The following is a 27838-nucleotide window of genomic DNA, read 5'->3' as shown; positions in this document are numbered from 1 at the left end:
TGAATTCTCTGGCAACAGCTTTGGTGGACATTCCTGCAGTTGTGACATTTGTATGCTCCCTCAAAACTTGAGACATCTGTGGCATTGTGTTGTGTGACAAAACTGCACATTTTAGAGTGTCCTTTCATTGTCCCCAGCACAAGGTGCACCTGTGTAATGATCATGCTGTTCAATCAGCTTCTTGATATGCCACACCTCTTAGGTGTTTGGATTATCTTGACAAAGGCTAAAATGCCCATTATCAGGAATGTAAACAAATGTGTACACAACATTTGAGAAAAATTAACTTTTTGTGCTTATGGAAAATTTCTGGGATCTTTTATTTCAGCTCATGAAACACGAGACCAACACTATACATGTTGTGTTTATATTTTTGTTCAGTATAAATATAACTGAGTCACATGATGCAGGTTGATGAAAAAGACTGATAAGAGAAAAGGTTGATGGAGATTGTGGTGACTATTATTTCAATTTCTCCCTGAAGAACAAACAGACCCTACTGAAGGCAGTTAAAGGACAGCTGCATTCTCCAGATGCAATATACCTGTCTGAGTCTGCTGCCCTATAATCAAGGCATGATTCTAACACTGCTTAAGTGAGAATCCACTGCAGCACATGTGCTATCATTCTGACTTTCTGAACAATTCCCAAAGTGTTTTATCCAGGCAGGTTACCAGGTCATTGGCGGTGCGAGGCCAGTTTCCATTGTTGTGACACAGTCCATCCCTTACAGTCTCTACCACTACTAGAAAACATTGATGCCTTTAGTGCAAGTTCCAGTCTCTGTGAAAAGATTGTCTGTTGAGCAAGTACATTTTGCAGTCTAAACTGCTTCAGGAAAATCAGGCGATTCAAACAGGAAAATATATAAAAGCATAAAAATACCTTTTCGATAGAAGGTCGATACAAGTTTCTATTAAAGCCTACAGTCTTTGTTTCAGGTGGTGGGGAAAAAGGTATCCAATCCAAAACGTACTGTAGTGTTCATGAAGGGCAGTTATCATCCAAACCAAGCAACTGAGACACCGCCACCTATCTCTCACACACACCCACACTGCTTAGTTGACATGTCCGTGTCCTCCTAGGTCAGCCAGAGGCATGGTGTGCAGCACCTCATCCAGCAGCTGCAGGGCGCGGTGCAGGTGGACCTCCACCCAGCAGGGGGTGTGCTTGATGCTCTGCCGGGGGTAGTCGGGCCCCCAGCCCTTCACAAAGCTGAGCCGCAGGATACACAGCCGCCGCAGGTCGTCCACACCTATCCCAGCTGCCGCCGACAGACCTGGGAGAATTGAGATTTACTGAGTGATTGAGAGAGAGAGAGAGAGAGAGAGAGAGAAAGAGAGAGTGAGAGTGAGTGAGAGAGAAGGACAGAAGCACTCACTGACTGCCGGGGCGATTCCCCCCACACTGCCAGGTCCTGGGATGTTGCCTGCCACTGCTGCAGCCTGTGCTGCTGCTGCAGCCTGGGCCGTGGCTGCCTGCTGCTGCATCTGCCTGTGGCACTGACGCAGGTCAAACACCTTCATGTAGGCCCCAGGGTAGATCTTGTGAACTGCGTCTCCCGGGGCTCGCCCTGCCTCCCGGTCCAGGTAGTAGCTCTGGACGAACACTGCATGGTCGCTAAGGCAACGCATCCACACATCCCCCTCACCACAACACTCTAACTGCACCCCCTTCCCAATGTGCAACCTGGGAAATGAAGATAGGAGTTCACACTTGTGAAGAGAAAATCACAGACACTGGGGATTGTATTTACTTCTATACAGGCGACAAAAACATATTTGCCCTGTGTATTCTGCAACCCAACAAAGTTCTCCAATAGCTAGCGGTTAGGTGGGTATATTAGGGGCAAGCTGATAGACCTGGCTCTCTCGCTGGCATCGGTGCGGTGCACATTGCTGAGCTGGCCCAGACAGAAGCGGTCGCCCCCCGAGGGGTCCACGTATCCGTCCACTGTCACCACGGGGCAGTTAGCCAGGACCTTGAACATCTCCCCAACCTGGATGTCCATCTCAAAGTAGGAGATGGAGCACCAGAACTCTGGACCTGGCAACACACAACATGAAATATAATATGAAACACTGCAAAATGGCTGCCATGTGTCCCTCATGTGGGTACTGTACATTGGTGGTGGATGGGGTGAGATGCCTAACATCATGTGTGTGTGTGAGTGGGTGTACGCTGTGTGTGTACCTGGATGGTTGGAGACTGGCTGAGGAAAGGCGGGTGCGCTGTGATGTTGCTGAGACCCTTTTAAGATAAATTAATTAGCAAATATGACAACGCTACCATATACCAATAGTAACAGTCCTGCATTTCTGACAGAAAGATTGATTGACAGGTGATTGACATACAGAAGTGGTTGGGGTGGTGTAGTGGTGGTTGCTGGTGGCCACGCCCATTCTGCTGGGCTCCTACAGGGGTATAGGAGGCCGTGCTGGTGCCTGTCCAGGTCGCTGGAAGATTGTGAAGGAAGAGAACAAACAGAGTTGAAACTGAATTGAATTGACACCATCTCTGTGACACTGCCAACCTGGTTCGTTAGTAACTCACTGTGATAAGAGCTCTGTGTCTGTGTGTGTTTGGAGCTGCTGCTGTAGTCACTCTGGCTGTGAGGGGTAGGGGGCTGGGGGGGTGGTCCGTGTGTGGGGGTGGTGGGGGGCGGCGTCTGGGGCATGCCCTGGCTCTGGGGAGAGGCGATCTGGAGCAGGCCCTCGCCGTGGCCCCCAGACATGGGCCCCATCATGGAGCTGCTCACTGGAGGAGGGAGATGGGGGAAGTGGAATAAAGGATGGAAATTGTAAGGGATAGAGTTAGACATGAAAGCAAAAGAGTCTGGTTCTTCTCAGCTGAATTGCTTGTACGGTAGTACTTCTTATTACCAGGTTCAGTTTTAGTCGATCTCACCTGGCGGAGAGAGGGGCATGCTGAGGTAGAGGTTGATGGAGGATGGGGCACGGGGCGGCTCGGGGGGCATCTGCAGAGGGGGGAGGGGCTGGTTGTAGCGCTCGGGCTGGGGGGGCATCCTGGAGGGGAGGTCCATCTCAAAACAGTCATGGATGTACTCCTCTTTGATCAGCCGACCTGGAGGACCTTGTAATGAAGGGAGGGGGAGAGAGAGAGACAGAGAGTGGGAGGGAGAGAGAGGGAGGGAGAGAAACAGAGAGAGAGAGACAGGCAGGCGGGCAGAAATCAGGCATGAGTCATATCATATTATTATATTTTCGATTCATGAATAGATACATTTTGAATAAATTCCGGAATTTACTGTAATTTAGATCAAATTGATGGATGGCATTTATTGTTGCCTCCAAGTGGGAGTGATTTTTGCCCTGTCATGCAGCCTGTGACACCTTCTTGCAATTTGATTGAGGTGTCCTTCTTGTAGTGTAGACTAGCTCAGACAGGTATGAATCTGGCTGGTTTGGAAGCTCTGCATTCCAAATTTTTCGTCAGATTGCCAAGAGCACATCTACAGTATATCTGTATCAAAACAGTAGTATTGCCTGTGCACTTTGGGAAATGCGATAAAAACAGATTGGTTAGAATGACTCGCTATTGCTTATTACCATTTTGATGATGTTTGATGATGCTGAAAATAGTGTTTTCCTCCTCACCTACATTTTGAATGCTGAGACCAACTTGAGGAGAGGGACAGAAAGGGAAACAAAGTTAGAAACAGCATGGTAGTTCTGAAAAAGCCTGTGACCCAAAGAGCCTGTTAACAACTTCATATTCTCCTTCCCCATTTGTGCTTCTGTTTCATTAGAGGAAGTGAAATTGTGAACAGACGCACCGATGCCTGGCGATACCACTCGCTCGTAGTGGTAGGGGTTGACACACACGTTGTCATACTTCAGGTCAAAGGCGAACTGGCAGAACTTGACGTGCTTCAGTTCATTCTTGTGGAGGTCTGGCCAGCGCCAGAGCCTAGCATAGATCACATGGGGGAACCCTTTCCTTCCAGCTACCTGGAGGGACAGAGGAGAGAGAATGGAGAAGGCATGGAGGTATTCCTTTCCAACATCCATCCGGGGCTTTTAGGGTGATTATTTACAGTAGGACGGTGAGTCTCAGGAAGGGAATGGGGGACAGTATGGAGGCCATGATGGGGTTGGAATTTGAGCATGGAGGGAGTGGAACTGTGGGGAATCTAAGTGCAGGGAAAAGGGGAAAGAAACGGAGAGAAAAGATGGGAGAGGGAGGATGAGAAGGAGGAGAGCAAGAGGGAGCTGGTAGACAGGGAGTGGTCGAGGAAACGGGTCATGAATGGAAATGTACATCAATGTTAAACACACTCTCTCCAGGCACACACTCTGGGTGGGGAGGAATAGCCTTGGAGCCATTAAAACATCTCAGACAGAGCTGAATAGCACAAATAGTGACTGAGTCATCAATGGTGGTTCAGGCTTATTCCCATGTTCTTGAGGAACCAATGTTACTCTGTCCTTGTATTGTGCTGCATGTACTCAAGTGTGTCAGAGTTGGTCTGAGTATTTGCTATTGAGGAAGAGTGTGAGTGTGACAAAAGAGAGAGCTGGTGTAGGGTTAACTCAACAAGCTGAGCTGGAGAGGAATGACATTGTCTCACCTTTTCTGTGTGTGTGTGTGTGTGTGTGTGTGTGTGTGTGTGTGTGTGTGTGTGTGTGTGTGTGTGTGTGTGTGTGTGTGTGTGTGTGTGTGTGTGTGTGTGTGTGTGTGTGTGTGTGTGTGTGTGTGTGTGTGTGTGTGTGTGTGTCAGAGATCAGTATTTTGGGATCAACATACCCTTTCTGCACTAACAGCAAGAGAAAGCCAGAATGGATTCTGTACACTTTTACATTTTCTTTTTTATTATTCTTTCTTCCTGAAAACCAAAGTGACCTTCCTCAGACAAAGAGTCAGAGCTGGCAGAGTGCCAGCCCAATTACAGCCAACATACTGACAAACACACACACAGCCTACAGTCCTGAACAGAGAATAATGCAGTACATTCTCATATATAGTTCTCACACATCACATTAATACGTGTCACTAACATCTGCATATCCACAGGCAATCTCAAATGTAGAAACTGTTGATGTAAGTCATAACTTACATTCAATAATAAACACTTTTCTCTCTCTCTCACACACACACACACAGAAAATACTGTGGTATGTCTGAGATTACAAATATACTTCCACAAACTTTAACACTGGAAAAACTCCAGACACAAACACACACGCACGTACGCACACACACACCAGAGACAGACAGGCTTAACTTAACCCTGCCCCTTTCCTGTGTCTCAGACAAAACAACCCGCGCTACCCCTCCAGTACTCCCTCCCTCTCTCTCTCTCCCTCACAAGAGCTGGGGGAGGGGAACTCCCTCTGTCTCCTTCTCTCTCATTCCCTTGCACTCTCTGTAAGCAACTTGTGGGTTACACTTCTAAGTATTCGATACTACGTTCATTCTCTAGAAGTTAGCCTATAGGGAGACCTAAACCCCTTTACTTTTTTCTCCTGTTTCTCCTCCCTGAAGTGTGTAAGTAACCCATGTGTTGAATGATTCACTTGTTGAGTTCGAATCTCATCACGGACAACTTAGCTAATTAGCAACTTTTCAACTACTTACTACTTTTTTGCTACTTTGCAACTACTTAGCATATTAGCTAACCATTCCCCTAACCCTAAACCTTTTAGCTAACTCTTCCCCTAAACTTAACCCTAACATTAACCCTAACCCCTAGCCAAGCTAACGTTAGGCCAGCTAGCTAACGTTAGCCACGTAGCTAGAATTCGAAACATATCATAAGTTAAGCAAATTCATAACATATTGTACATTTTGCAAATTCGTAACATATAAGAATTGTAATTCGTAACATATCATACGGAATGGGTGATAGACATCCACAAATTAACACATACCATACGAAACGTTACATATTATACTAAATGGAGTGTCTCGGATTTACGTACAGAATAATATGAAATCCTCTGACACCAGGTTGCACACACATGGTATGGGCTTTAAAAAAAAGTACAACACCTGTACCAAGTCAGATTTAGAGTTGAAATGTATTCAGTTTTGATTTTGCGTCACAATATTACACTTTATACACATCATAGAAGACTGAAATATGACAAAACCGTTTGACCGGATTTTTGCACAAACAAGCGTGTCTCTGTGAAATGTCAACGGAGCACTGAGCGTATAACAAGCTTTTTATTTTCAAAGCGTTATACATTTAATTCATCTTGTGTCATGAGAACTTTGCGACCAGCAGAAACAACTTTGAAGACGACGACCTCAAAATGTAAAATCCTCAAAAGTTGTTACAAGAAACAAGCTAGCAACAAAACAAAACATTGTCAGAAAGTTGCTTTTAGTTGCCTGGCTTGCTAGATTTACATATTCTAAATTCATTTTTTAACGAATAGGTTTTTTGGAGAAAAGAATAAGAGCAGGTAACGTTGCTGCATGCAGACTGACGTTTGTTTATACTTTTTCTTTATGACAAGGACAAGTTTGATGTCTGAGAACAACAATAGAATGTTCATGATTTTATGTGTTCCAAAACCGGTAAAATGATTAGGGACGTTTACTGAGGGGTTGGCGGGACTCATAAACATACACTATGTATACAAAAGTATGTGGACACCCCTTCAAATTAGTGTTTGGCTATTTCAGCCACACTGTTGCTTACAGGTGTATAAAATCCCACAGCCATAGACAAACATTGGCAGTAGAATGGCCTTACTGAAGAGCTCAGTGACTTTCAACATGGTCAGTTCGTCAAATGTCTTCCCAGCTAGAGCTGCCCCGGTCAACTATAAGTGCTGTTATTGTGAAGTGGAAACGTCTAGGAGCAACAGGGCTCAGTCGTTGCATAGTGCCAACTGTAAAGTTTGGTGGAGGAGGAATAATGGTCTGCCGCTGTTTTTCATGGTTTGGGCTAGGCCCCTTAGTTCCAGTGAAAGATAATCTTAATGCTACTGCATACAATGACATTCTAGACAGTTCTGTGCTTCCAACTTTGTGGCAACAGTTTGGGGAAGGCCCTTTCCTGTTTTAGCATGACAATGCCCCCGTGCACAAAGCAAGGTCCATACAGAAATTATTTGCAGAGATCGGTGTGGAAGAACTTGACTGGCCTGCACAGAGCCCTGACCATAAACCCCATCGAACACCTTTGGGATGAATTGGAACGCTGACTGCGAGCCAGGCCTAATCACCCAACATCAGTGCCTGACCTCACTATTGCTCTTGAGGCTGAATGGAAGCAAGTCCCCATAGCAATGTTCCAGTGGGAAAGCCTTCCCAGAAGAGTAGAGGCTGTTATAGCAGCAAAGGGGGAACCAACTCCATTTTAATGTCCATGATTTTGGAATGAGATGTTCGACAACCAGATGTACACCTACTTTTGATCATGTAGTGTATTACCGCAATCATGACTGGCTGAAATAAAAGTATAGGCTTTGTTGCTGGCAGTACCTGAAAGGTGTATTAGTCAGTCATCAAAAGCGACCAGCTATTGGTCACTAAGTTGACAGAGTCTTTGTGCCATACCACCAATAACAATTCATCAGTGAATCATTTATTAATGAGATCCACTGATTTCATAAACAGTGTCTCTATAGTCCCTCTACAGTCCCTCTATAATCAGTGATAACATACCGGCCTAGGCCTCATTCAACCCAACATAACAGTAGACTACCTGCAGGCGTCCATCAAGCGTCCTCTGGATGGTGACACACTTGCTGGGGTGAACGCCGTTGGTGGTGATGGCAGTGATGAGCGAGTCCAGCTCATCCTTCTTCTCCTTCAGCTTCTTTACCAGGCTCTCTATGGCACGCTTGGCAAAGCCCTCGTTCTCACCGCCCTGTCGGTGGCACATGAGGCTGTGCACGATGCTCAGGCAGGCATCGTTGCTGTTGGGGGGGTTCACTGACATCTCCCTGGGTTGAGGGGGGTTGGAGAGGAGGAGGTGAGAGACCACTATGATGAAGCAACCAAATGCAATTGATTTATTCATTGATTTGATTGTTGTTTGATCACTGACACAACACTGAAGTCTGGACCTGATATGGTACTTTAGGTCAAGGTTCAAGTCATAGGCTATCAGCAACCAAGGTCCCTATAACAATCCAATAACAACTTTACCAGTATTAACAACACACAATGTATGGGGCTTTTACAGAGCAGAAGATACAAAGCAGGCCATGTAAACACAGAATTGAGTAGGCCAAAATTACTTTATCCTTAAAATAGGTATATACTACTTATGTGAAAATACATTACATTAACCTAAAGAAAATTGACATTCTTATGATGCATGTGAAGTGTAGGGCGGCAGGTAGCCTTGCAGTTAAGAGCTTTGGGCTAGTAACCAAACGGTCACTGGATTGAATCCACAAGCCGACCAGGTGAAAAATCTGTCGATGTGCCCTTGAGCATGGCACTTAACCCTAATTGCTCCTGTAAGTGAGCGTCTGCTAAATTATGTAAATGTAGGTGACTAAGGGTGACCTATGTTGTTTACAAACATCCCTCCATGTGTGTCATACTAGTGATGAAGTTGAGCTTGTTTTGCTTTGCACAACTAGTCAGAAAAAACAATAATGCAGAATATGTGTGATTTCCTAAAGTAGGGTATATTACAATCCACTTTGATAACAATAATACAACTGTAATAAACTATAATAAACATACATGCTCCACTCAAGAAATTATAAGAGCATTTAGGAGGTCAAAAGTAATTTGTTTACATGTTTATGTAGGCCTACTGGGGGACAAATATAATCACCTGTACAAGAAAAGCAACGTTATGTGTAGGCTACAGTGTACACAGTACTTTGACAGAGGATAGATAGACAAATTGACTTGAGAGTAGTTGGATTGGGAGGGGGGGCTCTGTCTGGCTGTCTGTCTGTCTCACTATGTTGACCTAACTGTAGGCTATAGGTCTGTCAACAATCCATGTGACTCAGACTGGTTTGGTCAGCTAAAAAATCCCTATGGGAATAATCAATACCAAAATGTAGTTTACTTACAAATCAACAGGAGAACTGGACAAATAAGTAGAGGGAGATCTGAAGCAGTATTCCAAATGTATTTCCCCCTTTACCCCTCTCTCTGTGGAGCTGTCTGTCTCGACTGTTATCAGTCTATCGCCCTCTCTCGCTCCCTTCGTTCATCCTGCTGCTCCCTCGGCTCTTCTCCAGTTTGCTTGCAATTACAAAAGGGGGAGAGAGAGTGAGTTGTCTAGGGCAAAAAGTCGAGCCAATCGCTGCGCCCGTTTCATTCCAGACGGTGGGGCTCTCCGCCAACTATGACGCTGCTCTCTTACAGCTCACAGCCAGCCACCGGGGGCTGATGTCTGTCTGGGTTGCTTGTTGATTGACAGGTCTGTGCGGCTGCGTTTTTTTATTAAGGTGGCGCCGGTGAGATTACCCCGCCCATTCTCGCTCCCCCCTCGTCCCACCAACTCCAGTGGATCTCCTCTCTGTGTAGAAAAAACTGAGTGCCTGTGTGACCAAACTCTGGACGCCGTTTCCCGATAGCTAAACAACCGTGTGTATGCAGAATGAAGTTTTTAACAAACAATACGGATTGCAGCACAGAACAAATTCAGTGTTTAACTAAAACCACAGATTGCAGCACCAAAATAAAAAAACGCAGTTACACTTTACACTGGACAAACATGCGTACAAGGTAAGCATTAACGAATGGACATTTTTAAAGTATCGACTGATTGACTCGATGGTACACTCCGCCAACACTCATCGCAGTTACATAAAATAACACAAGATTAACGCAAGACATTAACATCATTTTATCGGTAAATTATGCAACTTAAATTTGACTTACGCTTGAAACCCAACCCCTCCAAAAAGACACGCATATAAAGGTTTCACATTTTTCCAGTTGCTGGCTCGCCTCTAACCGCTAGGCTACCTGCCACCCTGTATGCCCAACACACCCGTATGGTTTTCTTAGCTAACCAGAGGTGGTAAAGGAACAGTACTCTTGTGAATTTCAATAATGTGTTGTCTGTCCATCAAATCGTGCGGTGTTGTCCTGAATCCTCTACCTGATTCCAGGTTACAAATGACTTGTCATTGACGGCCATTTCCGCTGGAGGGTAGCTGTCAGATAGTAGTATAGACAGATGTCGTAAGTATGGACCCATCACCTGTAGGTGTTTTTCTGTATATCAATGGCTCTGGATCTTATGGTCTGTTGCTGCTCTCTAGTGGCTAGTCCTGGCACTACCACGGACATCGCGCGTGTGTTTTCAGATCAAATTGCCATGTAAAAATGTGTATGTTTCTTAGGTCTGAATCACATTTGTATGTAATGGAAAGACTGAAAACCAGCAGACACTCAAGCCTAGAGTAGTTGACTTTGCTAACAGCCTGTTTAGCTGCTTGGGGCAGACTGCACTAACAGCTGAGTGAGGTAGTGTGAGTGTCATGAGGTGTGGCCTTATGCTTGTAGATTACTTGGCAATGGTCTTATGGGAGGTGATAAGTGCTAGAATTAAGCCTTACCACCATGTGGCTGTCGCCTACCATTGAACGTCTGACTGACACCAACGCCTTACTAACGTTTACATATTAATGAAAGCCATAAGATGCATAGTTTATATTTATATTAATTAAATCTCAACCATAAATGTTAGAAATGCAAGCCGACATTCTGATTTAGCCACCTTGAACTATAGTGTAGCCTATGGCTTGTGTGTTTCCTGTTATCACTAATGGCCTAGAAAAGATTGTCCAATCTATAGGTAATCTGTCTTTCCCTCAACACCTCATGGAATGGTATGTTATCTTATCTCGCTGTATACAGATCTAAATGTTGTTAGCCAATCACAGACTGTGTTGTTCCCAGTACCAGTCGACCAATAAGAGTTGTGTCCGTGGCTTTCAGTTGAATAGAGGAGTTCATAGGCTTTCCCAGAGGGTCCGTGCTATTCGGGTTCCTTGATGTCCCTAACTCAATCAAGTATAAATGTAAAATAGTTACGTTTAGTGTTAGTTAAGGGTTATAGTTTAGGGTTCAAGGTATGGATGTAACAAGGAATCCAGATAGCTGTGACCGTTCATAGAGTGAGAGACAGGCACGATATTTGAGAGCTCGGCGGCGAAACAGACATACATTTTTTTACAAGCGGCAGACATGATTTCCGAGAGTGTCTGCCCCAGATAGTTTCCTTAGAGACAATGAAAATAATTTCCAAAATGTCCTTGATCCGATTGAGGAGTAAGTAGGCAATATTTAAGTTGTGATATTGTTAGGAAATATTTAGTCCTACTGTGTTAAGGTAAAATTGTTTTATTTGAAAATAACTTTTTGTTGATAACGAGTTGTACGAAAGACTATTGAGAGTAAATATTAGTTCATCAGAGGAGAGCTGTAGCTCCGCCCACCGGTGATGTGGCGCAGAGCATGCTGGGTGATCTCTAACTAAGGAGAAGGAAGTAACTAGAGAAATTACACAAGCCAAGTGATAAGTTCCAGCCATCTTCTGTGATTACCTTTAGTTGGCATTCTTTGTTTTAGCCAATGCCAGTGTGCGTCTGTAACAGTATAACTTTAGACCGTCCCCTCGCCCCGACACGGGCGCGAACCAGGGACCTTCTGCACACATCAACAACGGTCGCCCACGAAGCATCGTTACCCATCGCTCCACAAAGGCCGCGGCCCTTGCAGAGCAAGGGGAAACACTACTTCTAGGTTTCAGAGCAAGTGACGTAACTGATTGAAACGCTATTAGCGCGTACCCGCTAACTAGCTAGCCATTTCACATCCGTTACACTCACCCCCCTTTCAACCTCCTCCTTTTCCGCAGCAACCAGTGATCCGGGTCACGGCACCAATGTAACAGTATAACTTTAGACCGTCCCCTCGCCCCGACACGGGCGCGAACCAGGGACCTTCTGCACACATCAACAACGGTCGCCCACGAAGCATCGTTACCCATCGCTCCGCAAAGGCCGCGGCCCTTGCAGAGCAAGGGGAAACACTACTTCTAGGTTTCAGAGCAAGTGACGTAACTGATTGAAACGCTATTAGCGCGTACCCGCTAACTAACTAGCTATTTCACATCCGTTACACGTCTTTCAGAAATGTGTGTTCATATTTCTTATTATTCATGTATTGTGGACGCACTCCACGTTGTTATGCTAATTAGCGTTTTTGCCGTGAGCTAGCAACTGTAAGCTTGCTAACCCTGTTTCTGTTATCTCATTTCAGACATTTAGCATTTCAGTCCAACCTGTGTCTAGTCTTATATGCGCTGTGGTTGTATGGATGTATACTCTATATATTATGTGTGTATTTTGTTAGCAATGGGCCTTGTGCATGTAGCTATATACACTGCTCAAAAAAATAAAGGGAACACTAAAATAACACATCCTAGATCTGAATGAATGAAATATTATTATTAAATACTTTTTTCTTTACATAGTTGAATGTGCTGACAACAAAATCACACAAAAATTATCAATGGAAATCAAATTTATCAACCCATGGAGGTCTGGATTTGGAGTCACACTCAAAATTAAAGTGGAAAACCACACTACAGGCTGATCCAACTTTGATGTAATGTCCTTAAAACAAGTCAAAATGAGGCTCAGTAGTGTGTGTGGCCTCCACGTGCCTGTATGACCTCCCTACAACGCCTGGGCATGCTCCTGATGAGGTGGCGGATGGTCTCCTGAGGGATCTCCTCCCAGACCTGGACTAAAGCATCCGCCAACTCCTGGACAGTCTGTGGTGCAACGTGGCGTTGGTGGATGGAGCGAGACATGATGTCCCAGATGTGCTCAATTGGATTCAGGTCTGGGGAACGGGCGGGCCAGTCCATAGCATCAATGCCTTCCTCTTGCAGGAACTGCTGACACACTCCAGCCACATGAGGTCTAGCATTGTCTTGCATTAGGAGGAACCCAGGGCCAACCGCACCAGCATATGGTCTCACAAGGGGTCTGAGGATCTCATCTCGGTACCTAATGGCAGTCAGGCTACCTCTGGCGAGCACATGGAGGGCTGTGCGGGCCCCCAAATAAATGCCACCCCACACCATGACTGACCCACCGCCAAACCGGTCATGCTGGAGGATGTTGCAGTCATGCTGGAGGATGTTGCAGGCAGCAGAACGTTCTCCACGGCGTCTCCAGACTCTGTCACGTGCTCCGTGTGAACCTGCTTTCATCTGTGAAGAGCACAGGGCACCAGTGGCGAATTTGCCAATCTTGGTGTTCTCTGGCAAATGCCAAACGTCCTGCACGGTGTTGGGCTGTAAGCACAACCCCCACCTGTGGACGTCGGGCCCTCATACCACCCTCATGGAGTCTGTTTCTGACCGTTTGAGCAGACACATGCACATTTGTGGCCTGCTGGAGGTCATTTTGCAGGGCTCTGGCAGTGCTCCTCCTGCTCAAAAGCGGAGGTAGCGGTCCTGCTGCTGGGTTGTTGCCCTCCTACGGCCTCCTCCACGTCTCCTGATGTACTGGCCTGTCTCCTGGTAACGCCTCCATGCTCTGGACACTACGCTGACAGACACAGCAAACCTTCTTGCCACAGCTCGCATTGATGTGCCATCCTGGATGAGCTGCACTACCTGAGCCACTTGTGTGGGTTGTAGATTCCGTCTCATGCTACCACTAGAGTGAAAGCACCGCCAGCATTCAAAAGTGACCAAAACATCAGCCAGGAAGCATAGGAACTGAGAAGTGGTCTGTGGTCACCACCTGCAAAACCACTCCTTTATTGGGGGTGTCTTGCTAATTGCCTATAATTTCCACCTGTTGTCTATTCCATTCGCACAACAGCATGTGAAATTTATTGTCAATCAGTGTTGCTTCCTAAGTGGACAGTTTGATTTCACAGAAGTGTGATTGACTTGGAGTTACATTGTGTTGTTTAAGTGTTCCCTTTATTTTTTTGAGCAGTGTATTTTGAAACCTGCATATTTAGTTAATATTGCCTGCTAACATGAATTTCTTTTAACTAGGGAAATTGTGTCACTTCTCTTGCGTTCTGTGCAACAGAGTCAGGGTATATGCAGCAGTTTGGGCCGCCTGGCTCGTTGCGAACTGTGTGAAGACCATTTCCTCCTAAAAAAGACAGCCAACTTCGCCAAATGGGGGATGATTTAACAAAAGCGCATAGGTGAAAAAAGCACAATCGTTGCACGAATGTACCTAACCATAAACATCAATGCCTTTCTTAAAATCAATACACAGAAGTATATATTTTTTAAACCTGCATATTTAGTTAAAATAAATTCATGTTAGCAGGCAATATTAACTAGACAAATTGTGCCACTTCTCTTGCGTTTATTGCACGCAGAGTCAGGGTATATGCAACAGTTTGGGCCGCCTGGCTCGTTGCGAACTAATTTGCCAGAATTTTACATAATTATGACATAACATTGAAGGTTATGCAATGTAACAGCAATATTTAGACTTATGGATGCCACCCGTTAGATAAAATACGGAACGGTTCCGTATTTCACTGAAAGAATAAACGTTTTGTTTTCGAAATGATAGTTTCCGGATTTGACCATATTAATGACCTAAGGCTCGTATTTCTGTGTGTTATTATAATTAAGTCTATGATTTGATAGCGCAGTCTGACTGAACGGTGGTAGGCAGCAGCACACTCGTAAGCATTCATTCAACTTTCCTGCGTCAGCCAGCAGCTCTTCGCAATGCTTCAAGCATTGCGCTGTTTATGACTTCAAGCCTATCAACTCCAGAGATTAGACTGGAAATACTATAGTGCCTATAAGAACATCCAATAGTCAAAGGTATATGAAATACAAATGGTATAGAGAGAAATAGTTGACGCGTCATAATTCCTATAATAACTACAACCTAAAACTTCTTAACTGGGAATATTGAAGAACTGGGAATATTGAACCAACAGCTTTCATATGTTCTGAGCAAGGAACTTAAACGTTAGCTTTTTTACATGGCACATATTGCACTTTTACTTTTCTTGCTTCTTACGGAGCCACTCCTTAGTTGCCCTGGCTGTGTGTTTCGGGTCGTTGTCATGCTGGAAGACCCAGCCACGACCCATCTTCAATGCTCTTACTGAGGGAAGGAGGTTGTTGGCCAAGATCTCGCGATACATGACCCCATCCATCCTCCCCTCAATACGGTGCAGTCGTCCTGTCCCCTTTGCAGAAAAGCATCCCCAAAGAATGATGTTTCCACCTCCATGCTTCACGGTTGGGATGGTGTTCTTGGGGTTGTACTCATCCTTCTTCTTCCTCCAAACACGGCGAGTGGAGTTTAGACCAAAAAGCTCTATTTTTGTCTCATCAGACCACATAACCTTCTCCCATTCCTCCTCTGGATCATCCAGATGGTCATTGGCAAACTTCAGACAGGCCTGGACATGCGCTGGCTTGAGCAGGGGGACCTTGCGTGCGCTGCAGGATTTTAATCCATGACGGCGTAGTGTGTTACTAATGGTTTTCTTTGAGACTGTGGTCCCAGCTCTCTTCAGGTCATTGACCAGGTCCTGCCGTGTAGTTCTGGGCTGATCCCTCACCTTCCTCATGATCATTGATGCCCCACGAGGTGAGATCTTGCATGGAGCCCCAGACCGAGGGTGATTGACCGTCATCTTGAACTTCTTCCATTTTCTAATAATTGCGCCAACAGTTGTTGCCTTCTCACCAAGCTACTTGCCTATTGTCCTGTAGCCCATCCCAGCCTTGTGCAGGTCTACAATTTTATCCCTGATGTCCATACACAGCTCTCTGGTCTTGGCCATTGTGGAGAGGTTGGAGTCTGTTTGATTGAGTGTGTGGACAGGTGTCTTTTATACAGGTAACGAGTTCAAACAGGTGCAGTTAATACAGGTAATGAGTGGAGAACAGGAGGGCTTCTTAAAGAAAAACTAACAGGTCTGTGAGAGCTGGAATTCTTACTGGTTGGTAGGTGATCAAATACTTATGTCATGCAATAAAATGCAAATTAATTACTTAAAAATCATACAATGTGATTTTCTGGATTTTTGTTTTAGATTCCGTCGCTCACAGTTGAAGTGTACCTATGATAAAAATTACAGACCTCTACATGCTTTGTAAGTAGGAAAACCTGCAAAATCGGCAGTGTATCAAATACTTGTTCTCCCCACTGTATATATTAATTGGTATCGGCTTTTTTTGGTCCTCCAATAATCGGTCGACCTCTAATCAAAAGCTTTCCTTAGGTCTAGACATACAGCCCCAACAACGCCCCCTCTGTCCAGCTTGGACTTCACATTTTCCAGAAGAAAGCAGTTGGCTGTTTCTGTGGAGTATTTTGCTCTGAAGCCAAACTGCATGGAGTGTAATGTGAAGGGGCTGTTGTTGAGTTGGGCTATCAGTTACTCTGCTACACACTTTTCAGCAACCTTCGACACCACAGGTAGTATATTAATGGGCCTGTAGTTACTCATGTCAGCAGGGTCACCTGATTTAAAGATGGACATTATTATGGCTGACTTCCAGGTCCTTGGAATCACCCCCTGACCAATAAATGTGTTGGTAACTTTAGTAATGGTGCCAATGAGTGAGTCTTGGTAGTTATTAAGAAAGGTAGAGTCCAGCCCAAACACATCTTTGGCTTTAGAGTTCTTTAGTGAGTTAATCACCTTGTTCACCTCTGACTGTTCACCTCTCACCTCCCTTATGATGAAGACAGGTTGAGTGTCATTCACTAGCACTGAGCCCAAGAAACCAGTAGAGGGGTTTTGTGTCAGTACCCTGACAGAGTAAACAAAGTAGGAATTGAAAGCTATTGCTATTTTGACTGCATCCTGTGTTAGATTGTAATTCACCATGATTTCTAGACTTTTTGCAGTGTTACTATGGTATTTCCCTGTTAACTTTTTTAGATTATCCCAGATCAATTTAGAATTTCCCTTTGCTTCACTAATTATGTTGCTAAAAAAGTTTGCCATGGCCTGTCTGATTTCTTTCATCACCTTATTTCTCAACATGGTAAACCTACGTCCGTCATGCTCTAATTCGGACTTTGGGGCTGTTTTTAGAGCATGATCTCATTCATCAGTTTCCAGATTTCTCCATTTAGCCAAGGAAGAGTGCTCTTTTGGCCAGGGTTGGATTTGATTGTCTTTAGGAAGCCATTTATTGTAGTCTGGATTGTGGATAGTCAGGTTTTTCTATCAGCTTCCACATCTGTATAGGACAAGAGGTCATTCGAGTTAATTCCCTTAATTGCGTTTTCATAATAACTGAATTCACTCCTAGGTATTCTGAGCTGATCAGGCTTTCTAACAGTAGAGAGTAGCCTAACCTGTTCCTGGAAAGCTTTCTGGCTATAAGTGTCAGATTATGATCAGACAGCCCAGTATCAGACAGCCCATATTGAATGATTTAGTCACTCTCTGGTTTATTATTGAACAGCAGATCAATCTGTGTTTTAGAGCAACAAGTCACCCTGGTTGGCCTTTTAACTAGCTGTGTATGGTCAAAGGTATTAGTGATCCATTTGAGGGTTTTCCTACAAGACTTGTCTTCATAATTAATATTAAAATCTCCCATTAAGATGACCTCTTTCCCAAAATCACATTCCCTAAGCATGTTATTAAACTGATCAAAAAACACACTTTTGGTGGAAGGTGGTCTATACATTCCAATAAGGGTAAAATACATTTTGGGAGACAGTGTAATGTTTAGGTCAATACATTCTAGGTATTTATCACATGACCACTCAATTTGTTTACATCGGATATGTTCTTTAATGTAAATCATCAGAACCCCTACTCTTCCTTCAATCCTGTCTCTCCTGAAAACATTGTAGCCAGGCATAATCAAAGCAGCAGATGGAGAGTTTTTATGGAGCCAAGTCTCTGAAAGGCAGAGGAAGTCAAGGTTGGAGTCTGAAAAGATGTTGAATTTAATCACTTTTTGGAATGACACTGCGAATGTTCAAGTGCCCCCTTAGTAGTCCCTTGGCCTTAGCTTGTGGGTCCCAGATGAATCGAGAGTGATTGACACATTGAAAAAAGTAAAGTTTTCTGATTGCTGGGTTTAGGCTGTTTTTTGTATCGTTTTGATTAGGAGCAGTTCGGTAGTGCAATTGACTATCCCTTCCGCTTGCACTGGATGCGGGGAACTAATTAAAACAGCTTGCGTGCCAGAAGCAGAGTCAGGGTTTTCTTATTGCGACTTAGATATGCTTCGACTTAGATATGCTTGGAGAGTCAAATTCCATCCTGGAGCGGGGTGACTCAAGAGAAACCATGGAACCATAGCACTCATCCACTTCCAAGGGGACGACAATCAGTGGACGAGGCCATCCACTGCTTTCCACTCCAGTGAGTATCGCTGGCTCGGTGATGTTAGGCCCAGGGTTGAGTTGCACATCCCCGGAGAGCAGGAGGGTAGTGAACAGGTAGTTTAGCAGTTTCCAATAAATGTTGGACTTGTGTTTGTTACTCCTTAGCGGTTCAGTCGAATAGGGAGCCAGGTAGACTTGGCCATTATTCAGAACATTATGGTATGCTGTGTACTGTCCGCTCCCGTGGAACTGCAAACCAATGTGTTTGTCTGGGGTGTTGGCATTCTCCGGCAGTAGATTGATTGTGTCATTACAGCAAGGACTCACTGAGACGATCAGTAAAGCAACTACATAACTGACAATCGTGGCAATGTACTGGAGATAAAACGCATAATAGCGCTTTAAATCTTTGCATGAGTTACTTAGCTGGGGTCGGCGTACACCTGATGTTTTAGATAAAATAGCATCTGGAAGAGAAGCGGCACTTGCCGCACGACCCACCCTTCCGTCTGCCATTGGTAGTGAGGGTTTGGGTTAAATGCAGAAGACGCGTTCCGTTTCCTGCTAGCTAGGAAGATAGTCAAAAATACTTTGAAACATCCCCACTTTTAGCACACATTTGCAAGCAGACAAAGTAACCTTCTATGTGTGCTGAGTCGTGTGATCACTGAACATCGACAGGACCGACAAAAAGACATGATCACATGCATGCAAACAAAAAATAACGTAACTTGCACCGTTATTGAATTATTAAGAGACTAGATACAAATAACTAATCCTGGCTACCAATGTTCTAGCATTAATTTATTGAGGCAAGCAGATCAAAGCTGTCAAGGTGGTACCCAAACATATGCCATGTGTATATGTGACACATACAAATATGTATGGTCATATTTGTGATGTTTTATTTCATTTGTTATTTTATGGAGCCATCCCTTGTATCATTTTCTAGTCCTCCTAGGTATTTACATTTAAGTAATGTATATGATTACTGTCGCTAGGGGGAGCTGTGACATCAATGGAGTGCGTTAGTGAGATCGTGAGGTCTTGGAGGCAGTGTTGCCAATTTAGCGAGTATTCAGACCCCTCTAGCGACACATTTTCAAAAAAACGACTAGCGACAAATCTAGCTACTTTTTCTGGTATTATTGGAGAGTTTTGGAGACTCTGACGTGAAAGCACGTATCGTTCTTACTCTGCTCAACGAGCAGCGGGCGCCCCACCCCCGTCCCAAAGCACTCACAGGCGGCCCAGTCCTCACACAGCAGTCAGAGCAGGAGATGTTCACCCCTCCGCGTCCAGACTGCAAATGAATCGCGCATGCGGGAGGCCGCCGCTGGCTGATCCCGCCCTGGCTTACATTAAGGGCGGGATGTAAATGTAAAAAACTAAACTAAAAAAACTGAGCCAGAGTGTCTCATTTGGGTCACTTTTGCCGGTCCCAAGCCCGGATAAAGGAGGAGGATTGGAATTGTGATATAAAAAAAAAACAAGAATCGACAGAAGAAAGTTCATTTGTAGTTCCAAACATATTTAGGGTGTTTTTTACTCACTTTTTGTCTCTCCCACGACATTATTCCTCTCCTACAGCGTCCATCAACATTACATGCACATGGCCAATTATGCAAATTACGTGATGACGTCATTTGGCGACTTCTAGCGACTTTTAGGACAGCCAATAGCTTCTTGAAGAAGGACAAAATCTGCGTTACTGCGTTTACAGTATAAAAATAAAGCTTTCCTTTTTGTAGGATTTCTCAAACCCATCCGGGCGAATGACTTGGCTTGGAAGAAAGACGAAAGAAAGGCGAGAACTGGGAAACCTTGCTTCTCTTTCGCTCCTAGCTGGGGTCACCATTCGTTAAGGTGAATATAAAAATCTCAGATGATAACTATTTGCATTTGCCTCCTTGTGGTGGCGGCATCGCCATGCTGTCAGCAGTACCAACACTGGCCCAGTTTCTCCAAATAGTCAATCTCAAGGCTAACAACTGGGTCACGTTAAGTAACCTCCACTTCCACGTAGCTAGTGTTAAGGTGTTTGACTCTAGTGGCCATGACACCATCCTGGAGTTTCTCTCACAACTCATCTCTCTTATTTTTTCCAGGAACCATCCCTTACCTCCCTCATCAACCCCACTGACATAAACAATTACAGACAGATATCCTTTCTTTTCTATCTGCCATTAACATTATTGCATGTCAAATTAAACATTTCAATTAAATCATTCAATAACTATTTGTACATACCTGATCAACCAGTAACCTGTGTGTTTGCTTGTGTACATCTGTCTCCTAACCTGTTCCCTTTACTCTGCTCCTGTTCTCCAGGACCTAGGGGTTCTGCCTAACACTCAGACATGGATCCACCTGATGTCCTTCATTACCAACCACCCTCCAACTTTTCATTACATCATCTACAGCTACGGTTATTGTCATGTTGTCATTATCTGCTAAGAAAGAGCAAGAAAACGATCATACTGGGCACATAATGTGAGATACACAGATTAGCTAAAAACACTAGCAATGCAAACACTCAGAACAAAGATGGCAGCAGTGCCTGGACTTTGCAGTCTCCCTCTTCGAGTCCCCTTTCAAAGACTGTTGAGAACAAGTGACAGGCAGAACCTCCCATCCACACAGCAAGCACCTCCTCTCTATTCCACACGGCAGAATTCAGTATTTGTCTATGATGGCCATGTGAGTGTACAAAACATCTGTGAAAGTCAATTGACACATGTACCAAAACAAATCTAAGTTTATATATTTAAATCTTAAAAATTGCCAGATTGGTTTTCACAGCTGTTTCACAAGGTGTTCATTATTGTAAATTGTAACATATCCCTTGATGGTATTTGTTAGTTTAACATTATTCATTGTTGTATCCTAGCACCTACTATATATATATATTTTTTAAATTAATAGCTCATTAGTATGAGCTATGAGCTATTAATAAAAATAAATCCTAATAGAGGACTACTGAAGTATTATTTCAGTGTAGATAAGGGAAGGCCAGTTTTAAATAAAAACATGCCAGACAGATAAGCCAGTGTACGAATCAAATGTATATGAATGTAGTGGAAATTAGCTGACTTTGTGATCTGTAAGGTAACAATGTGTGTGGGTGGGCATAGAAATTATATTTTTTTAACCCAATGCCTGTTTATTCATAAAAAGTGGAAGATGGTAAATAACATTAATTGCAATGGTTAGCCTATGCAAATGAATAAGAAAACATTAAAAGCTTACTAATAGAACTACATTTAGCCTAATTGGGAACAAATATAACGTGGGGAAAAGTCAGGATCCTAGTCAGGCTATTGTTTGTCAAATCCAGATTAAATATAGGTCTTCGTGTGTATCAAATCTGTAGGCGGTTGTGGGCTAAATCAATGACAAACAGCTGAAATGTTCAGGCTTTATGATCTTTGATCAAAACAGGCTGGGGTGTTTTCGGTTCCGTTTAGGCTAAGGTTATGCGTAAGGATGCAACTGCACTGAAATTAATAGCCTGATTCAATGCGATTCTCCTGAAATAGAAAAGTGTTTATCTGTTTGGTCTATGGATAGACTCATACCAATTCTATCTTTTAGGTCTTTTGTGGTAGGCATAGCCTACCGCTAATATTCTGAATTGTGGAGCTTTTTAATAAAGCAACCACATTTTCCTGTGATGTTGAGGCTGAGCAAGACCTTCGGTAGACTATGCAGAAATAATCGTGGAGTTAATCATTGTTATAGCCTAGATCGCTTTATATAATCTGGACCGTTGTTTTTCTAAGGCTAAGTAAACAAGGGGTAGCATATGCTTTTTGCCCATTTCTATAACACGGGTTAGGCCTATATCCTCAATTCAAGCCCTGCTTTTAACCATAAAACATCTCCACAGAAATGTATAGCCTAAGGATTGCATGGTGACAGTGATTGTGTCTGTTAAATCGGTAAACTGGGAACTCTGGGGAGGAAAACGAGGTTGAATCATGACATCAGTGATTTTTAGGTCAGAGAAAGATGCCAGAGTTTCTGAATTGGAATTCTGAGTTGGATGACTGTTCAAAATAATTTTTCCCAGTTTGAGCTCGTTTTTTCCAGAGTTCCCAGTTGTCTTGAACGCACTGACGTCAAGTCAGAGATTGACAAGTTCTGAGTTGTTTTGAATACATCACTAGAGACCTAGGCTACCTCCAACAAAGAAGCCCTTGTGTCCATATTGATTTGAGAAATAATTTATTTATATAGCCCTTCTTACATCAGCTGATATCTCAAAGTGCTGTACAGAAACCCAGCCTAAAACCCCAAACAGCAAGCAATGCAGGTGTAGAAGCAAGTATTGAGGTGATATGCCTATTTTAGCTAAATCGACAAATTAAATTGATTACATTACTCTGGCAATTAAAAATATTTTTTATAAAATCATGTACATGTAGACGTTTGTAAGGCGTTCATGGTGAGATCTTTTAATAATAAACTAAACAGACACAAACTAACACGTGACGCGTAAGTGTCACGTGTACATGATGTGAAAGCATGATGTAGATGTCAAGGCATTCATGATGAGTTCTTTCATAGTAAACTTATAAGCAAACTGACATGTCACGTGTCAGTGCCACGTTACGTGACGTGAACATGACGTGTACGTGTCACGTGACATGAACGTGATGGCAGTTTGACGCCATAGAAAAAAAACTTGTCTCCATTGACAATGCATGTTAATTCATGGCAGTATTTTCTGGCGCTAGGAAAACGTTAGGTGACTTGGTGAGAGGTATCAGTAGCTTCAAGATGCTTAATTCTGGCACGAATCACCCCCCCATAGGTCTAATTCCTGCCCAACTAAATGCACAGGCATTGCATCAACCCGTCTGCATCAACCATTGGTTGTGTCACATCATCGACTGTGCAGGTCAGCGCCCAGAAGAGGAACAGGGTTAGAACACTGGTCTTGTTAATCAGGGTTTGGAAGTTCAATTATCACTGGGGCCTTCCTTGAGGGGGTTACATGTTTTGGCCCAGCTGATGTGTGTGACCCAGGCAACACCCTTCATGGTCAGAGTCTCTGTCACAATCCAATTTGTTTGAATCTTTATTGCTTTTCACCGGTATTACACCAACCAACATGTATGTGTACAAAATGTCTATGTAGTGGACATGAGTCAGGCTCATGGTCTCGTTATGAGGTAGCCCTGCCTGCGACTTCAAAATCAGTGTCACCCTCAGCCCAAGGGGAATCTCCTCTTGGTCTAATGGTCAAGATGTTGGTTTCTTCCATGGGAGACCAGGGTTTAGATCCGTCCCGCTACAATGGCACCCAACGTGGGACAGTCTCTCGTGGGGGAGGAGGTACAAGGGGGGTGATGTAGCGGACATTAATCAGTGTTATAGGCCCATGATGAGGATGCCTTGCCCTAGGGGGTCTATTTTTAGGACTGATAGCCAAAGTAATAGTATTTAAACCGAAGTCTATTCTGAACAATATCAGATTTTTAAAATAACTGCAGTAGGTGCACAGACAGACAGTTGTGGTAATTGTGTGGCTGCTTTAACTGACAAGTCGAGTGCTGAACTTTAATTCTGAACACCAAACCATAATTAATCTAACCATTAGATGGCGCCATACCGTAACAAGCCCATTTCCTCTACCTCAGCAGTCACTCATCAAACGTTACTTGGTCTGACTAATGCTATGCAGCAGACACAAGTGGTTTCAGAACATTATACATCCATAGAGACCACCACTCTCCAGTAGTCTACTCTCAAAATCCATAGAAAGGACTGGACCATAGTCAGCCACTGGCAAGTTTTGATTGAATTGGCAAGAATTTGCACAGGTGCCATCCCACTAGGCACAAACTGGTTAAATCAACGTATCCACTCCATTTCAACCCCCAGAAATGTATGTGATGACATTGAATCAACGTGAAACTGATTGCATTTGCTTGGGGTCTGCTCAGGAAGGAGACACGTTCTGTCTCCTAGAGATGAACGTACTTTGCTGCGAAAAGTGCAAATCAATCCCAGAACAACAGCAAAGGACCCTGTGAAAGATGCTGGAGGAAACGGGTACAAAATTATCTATATCCACAGTAAAACGAGTCCTATATTGACATATCCTGAAAGGCCGCTCAGCAAGGAAGAAGCCACTGCTCCAAAACCGGCATAAAAAAGCCAGACTACGGTTTGCAACTCCACATGGGGACGAAGATTGTACTTTTTGGAGAAATGTCCTCTGGTCTGATGAAACAAAAATAGAACTGTTTGGCCATAATGACCATCGTTATGTTTGGAGGAAAAAGGGGGATGCTTGCAAGCCGAAGAACACCATCCCCAAACGTGAAGCACGGGCGTGGCAGCATCATGTTGTGGGGGTGCTTTGCTGCAGGAGGGACTGGTGCACTTCACAAAATAGATGGCATCATGAGGGGGGGGGGAAATTGTGGATATATCTCAAGACACCAGTCAGGAAGTTAAAGCTTGGTCGCAAATGGGTCTTCCAAATGGACAATGACCCCAAGCATACTTCCAAAGTTGTGGCAAAATGGCTTAAGGACAGCAAAGTCAAGGTATTGGAGTGGCCATCACAAAGCCCTGACATCAATCCTATAGAAAATTTGTAGGCAGAACTGAAAAAGCGTGTGCGATCAAGGAGGCCTACAAACCTGACTCAGTTACACCAGCTCTGTCAGGAGGAATGGGCCAAAATTCACCCAACTTATTGTCGAAGGCTACCTGTACGGCAATGTAACCGATGTGAAATGGCTAGCTAGTTAGCGGGGTGCGCGCTAATAGCATTTAAATCGGTGACGTCACTCGCTCTGAGACCTTGAAGTAGTTGTTTCCCTTGCTCTGCAAGGGCTGCGGTTTTTGTGGAGCGATGAGTAACGATGCTTCGACGGTGGCTGTTCTCAATGTGTGCAGAGGGTCCCTGGTTCGAGCTCAGGTAGGGGCAAGGAGAGGGACAGAAGCTAAACTGTTACACTCAATTAGTATTTGGTAGTGTATGTAAACTTCTGACCCAGTGGGAATGTGATGAAAGAAATAAAAGCTGAAATTAATCTACTATTAATTATTCTGACATTTCATATTCTTAAAATAAAGTGATGATCCTAACTGACCTAAGACAGGGATTTTTTACTAGGATTAAATGTCAGGAATTGTGAAAAACTGAGTTTAAATGTATTTGGCTAAGGTGTATGTAAACTTCCCACTTCAACTGTATTGTTATTTTACTGCTGCTGTTTAATTATTTTTCTTTTATTTTCAATATTTTTTACATATCTATTTTTTTACTTAACACGGTTCTCTTCTTAAATTCTAAAAGCATTGTTGGTTAAGGGCTTGTAAGTAAGCATTTCACTGTCTACATCTGTTGTATTCGGCGCATTTGACAAAGCGTTTGATTAGATTTTTCATTTGACTGTGGTATTTGACCTAGTAAATGCAGAATAACTACAGTTATACTGCAAAATTACTGCAGTTAAAAAAACAGTGTTATTTTGGATGCAGTATTTGCAGCATACTGCAGTTATACTGCAATCCGACTGCAATCTTTTTTCGTAAAGGGATTCAGGGGAAAATGTCGGTAGTCAGAGGCTTACCAACATTTTAGGCAAGGCAGACCGTCATTCAGTGCGATGTGTTTTCTCCTTTAAAAAATCTAGGTAGGTGTCTGACTGCTGACATTTTCAGCCCGTTTCTAAATATACAATGGGTTTGTTCTTGGTTTGCAAAATACAGCCTGCACTCTGTTCAAAAGGTGCCAAGTAGACAACTCTCTGCCAAGTACACTCTGCCGGCAAACGCTACAGGTCTGTCCGTGCATTTGAAGGTTGTTGCTTGTTACCTCAGCGCTGTGTAATTATTATGTCTATGTTTAACCTCTGATTTGTGTAGTGAAAAATAGTATTTCACTGTTCCAGATAGCAACCAGGATTTATGACCATGCCTTGCAAATGGAACCACAGGAGCTTTATGAATGCGTTAAAATATTTAAATCAGCAACAACCCCCTCATTATCCAGACTGGTTTTATAGACTAGACGTAACATAGTAAATGTAAATCCGGGACACTCAAATTAGTATGATATACCTATGGTTACATAAGATAGAAAGTTACTTAAAGCAAAAACAAAAGGAGGGTGGTTGGTCGGGGTGGGCATATAACAAGAAAGTCTAGCAACCTAAAGGTTATTTGTTCGAATCTCATCACGGACAATTTGAGCTAATTTGCAACTACTGTCTACTTTTTAGCTACTTTGCATGTTAGATAACCCATAACCGTTTTAGCTGACCCAAACACTAGCCTTAACCTTTTAACCTAACCCCTAGACTCTAGAGCTAGCAAACGTTAGCGTTAGCCACCTAGCTAACGTTAGCCAGAACAAATTGGAATTCCTAATTTGTTTCGCAAATTCGTAACATATTGTATATTTTGCAAATATGTAACATATTGTACAAATTGCAATTTGTAGCATATCATACGAATTGTAATTCGTAACATATCATAAGAAATGGATGATGGACATCCAGAAATTAATAAATGGAGTGTCTCAGATAAATTTACAGAATAAAACTGTAATGACCTGGCTAGATCATAAACGAACAAATGTCCAGACAGGATTGACTTTACGAATTCCCGGTTTATTAACCCAACTCAACACAGGCTACTGTTTGGACGTAGCCCGCGCCAAATAAATCAAGGATCACAGTATAAAACAACTGTGACCATCTCTTGTTAAGACAAAGCGTAAGAGCGAGAACAATGACTAAGCATGGTCTTAAATTTACGGTGCTCCACCCCCTGCCAAATCCCCCCGGCCGTACCACCAACCACAAGGATGCCCGCACCGGAACATTCCAGGCATTCCTGTGGTTGGCAGATAGCAGGTTGACTGGCACGTCGGACCCAGTGAACACTAGGTACTGGTAAATACAACACAACAAACGAACAGCATAACTCATAATACACAGCTGTCTGTGCGGGTCGCTACAATACGAAATGCTCTGAGACCATGTTGCAACATCCTGTCACATCCCACCAGATCTTCCCGTCAGATTTGGGATTTGAACCTGACTCTACCCTATAGGCTACCTACACTTTTTTGAGTGTTGACAGTCAGCAAGCATAGCCTACCATCAGAGACAGATTTTGCTACCTACCCAAATGTAAGGTGTTTGTTGGAAGGAACAAACTTGTTCATGCTTGCGTTAAATCAAAATGGTAATATTAGAGATTGAGATAACATATTATGTTAACACGTGTATGTTGGGTATAATGATTGGTTGACTCATTTGGGGGATCTAGATGGATCTAACCCCTGAACCACGCCTTTACATGCGATAGATATACTCCTCTTCGTTACTTTACCATGAGGTGTCCACGCGGTCTTTCTGTGTGCTGATTGGCAAGGAGGTGCACAAACAATATATGTTTTACCAATGAGAGGGCTGTACATGCAGCAGGTCAGACGGTGCATTCACCGAAAGCATGCACAGTCCGGTAACGGGATAGTGAGTATGCGGCTGGCGAGACTGGGTTGGGATGTCTACTCGCCATCCATATAA

General features: G+C 43.7%; 1 protein-coding gene and 1 long non-coding RNA gene across 5 annotated transcripts; one reads left to right on the top strand and one right to left on the bottom strand.

Moving 5' to 3' along the window:
* Positions 1 to 348: 348 nt before the first annotated feature.
* LOC120048474 (mothers against decapentaplegic homolog 4-like) lies at positions 349 to 10093 on the bottom strand. Of its 4 annotated transcripts, none has more exons than XM_038994472.1 (11): positions 9018 to 10093; positions 7682 to 7922; positions 3797 to 3971; positions 3570 to 3641; positions 2908 to 3093; positions 2554 to 2757; positions 2355 to 2456; positions 2194 to 2250; positions 1863 to 2046; positions 1382 to 1689; positions 349 to 1279 (listed from the first exon to the last, which is right to left on the bottom strand). In XM_038994472.1, exons 2-11 carry the CDS (start codon positions 7916 to 7918, stop codon positions 1059 to 1061), a joined length of 1746 nt encoding a protein of 581 aa, XP_038850400.1. In that variant the 5' UTR covers positions 7919 to 7922; positions 9018 to 10093; the 3' UTR covers positions 349 to 1058. The 4 variants fall into 4 exon arrangements, with proteins under 4 accessions (XP_038850400.1, XP_038850401.1, XP_038850402.1 ...); XM_038994473.1 differs by having other exon boundaries at positions 2908 to 3084; XM_038994474.1 differs by having other exon boundaries at positions 3618 to 3641.
* On the top strand, positions 9409 to 22739 carry LOC120048476. Its single transcript, XR_005477014.1, has 3 exons — positions 9409 to 9678; positions 20030 to 20144; positions 20387 to 22739. It is a non-coding gene; the product is annotated as an uncharacterized LOC120048476 (long non-coding RNA).
* The last annotated feature ends 5099 nt before the right edge of the window (positions 22740 to 27838 follow it).

This window comes from Salvelinus namaycush, chromosome 5 (genome assembly GCF_016432855.1).
Source record: "Salvelinus namaycush isolate Seneca chromosome 5, SaNama_1.0, whole genome shotgun sequence".
NCBI classification, from domain to species: domain Eukaryota; kingdom Metazoa; phylum Chordata; class Actinopteri; order Salmoniformes; family Salmonidae; genus Salvelinus; species Salvelinus namaycush.
Note: the sequence above shows the minus strand (reverse complement) of the source record. Positions and strands in the feature narration are given on the sequence as shown.

What these genes read in the sequence shown, in the direction of transcription:
- LOC120048474 (XM_038994472.1), bottom strand. Translation starts at nt 7,918, where the DNA reads ATGTCAGTGAACCCCCCCAACAGCAACGATGCCTGCCTGAGCATCGTG. An exon ending in CATGCCCCTCTCTCCGCCAG is followed by an intron (nt 2,758 to 2,907) that starts GTGAGATCGACT and finishes TCCCTCCTCCAG; the next exon opens with TGAGCAGCTCCATGATGGGG. An exon ending in GACACAGAGCTCTTATCACA is followed by an intron (nt 2,457 to 2,553) that starts GTGAGTTACTAA and finishes ACAATCTTCCAG; the next exon opens with CGACCTGGACAGGCACCAGC.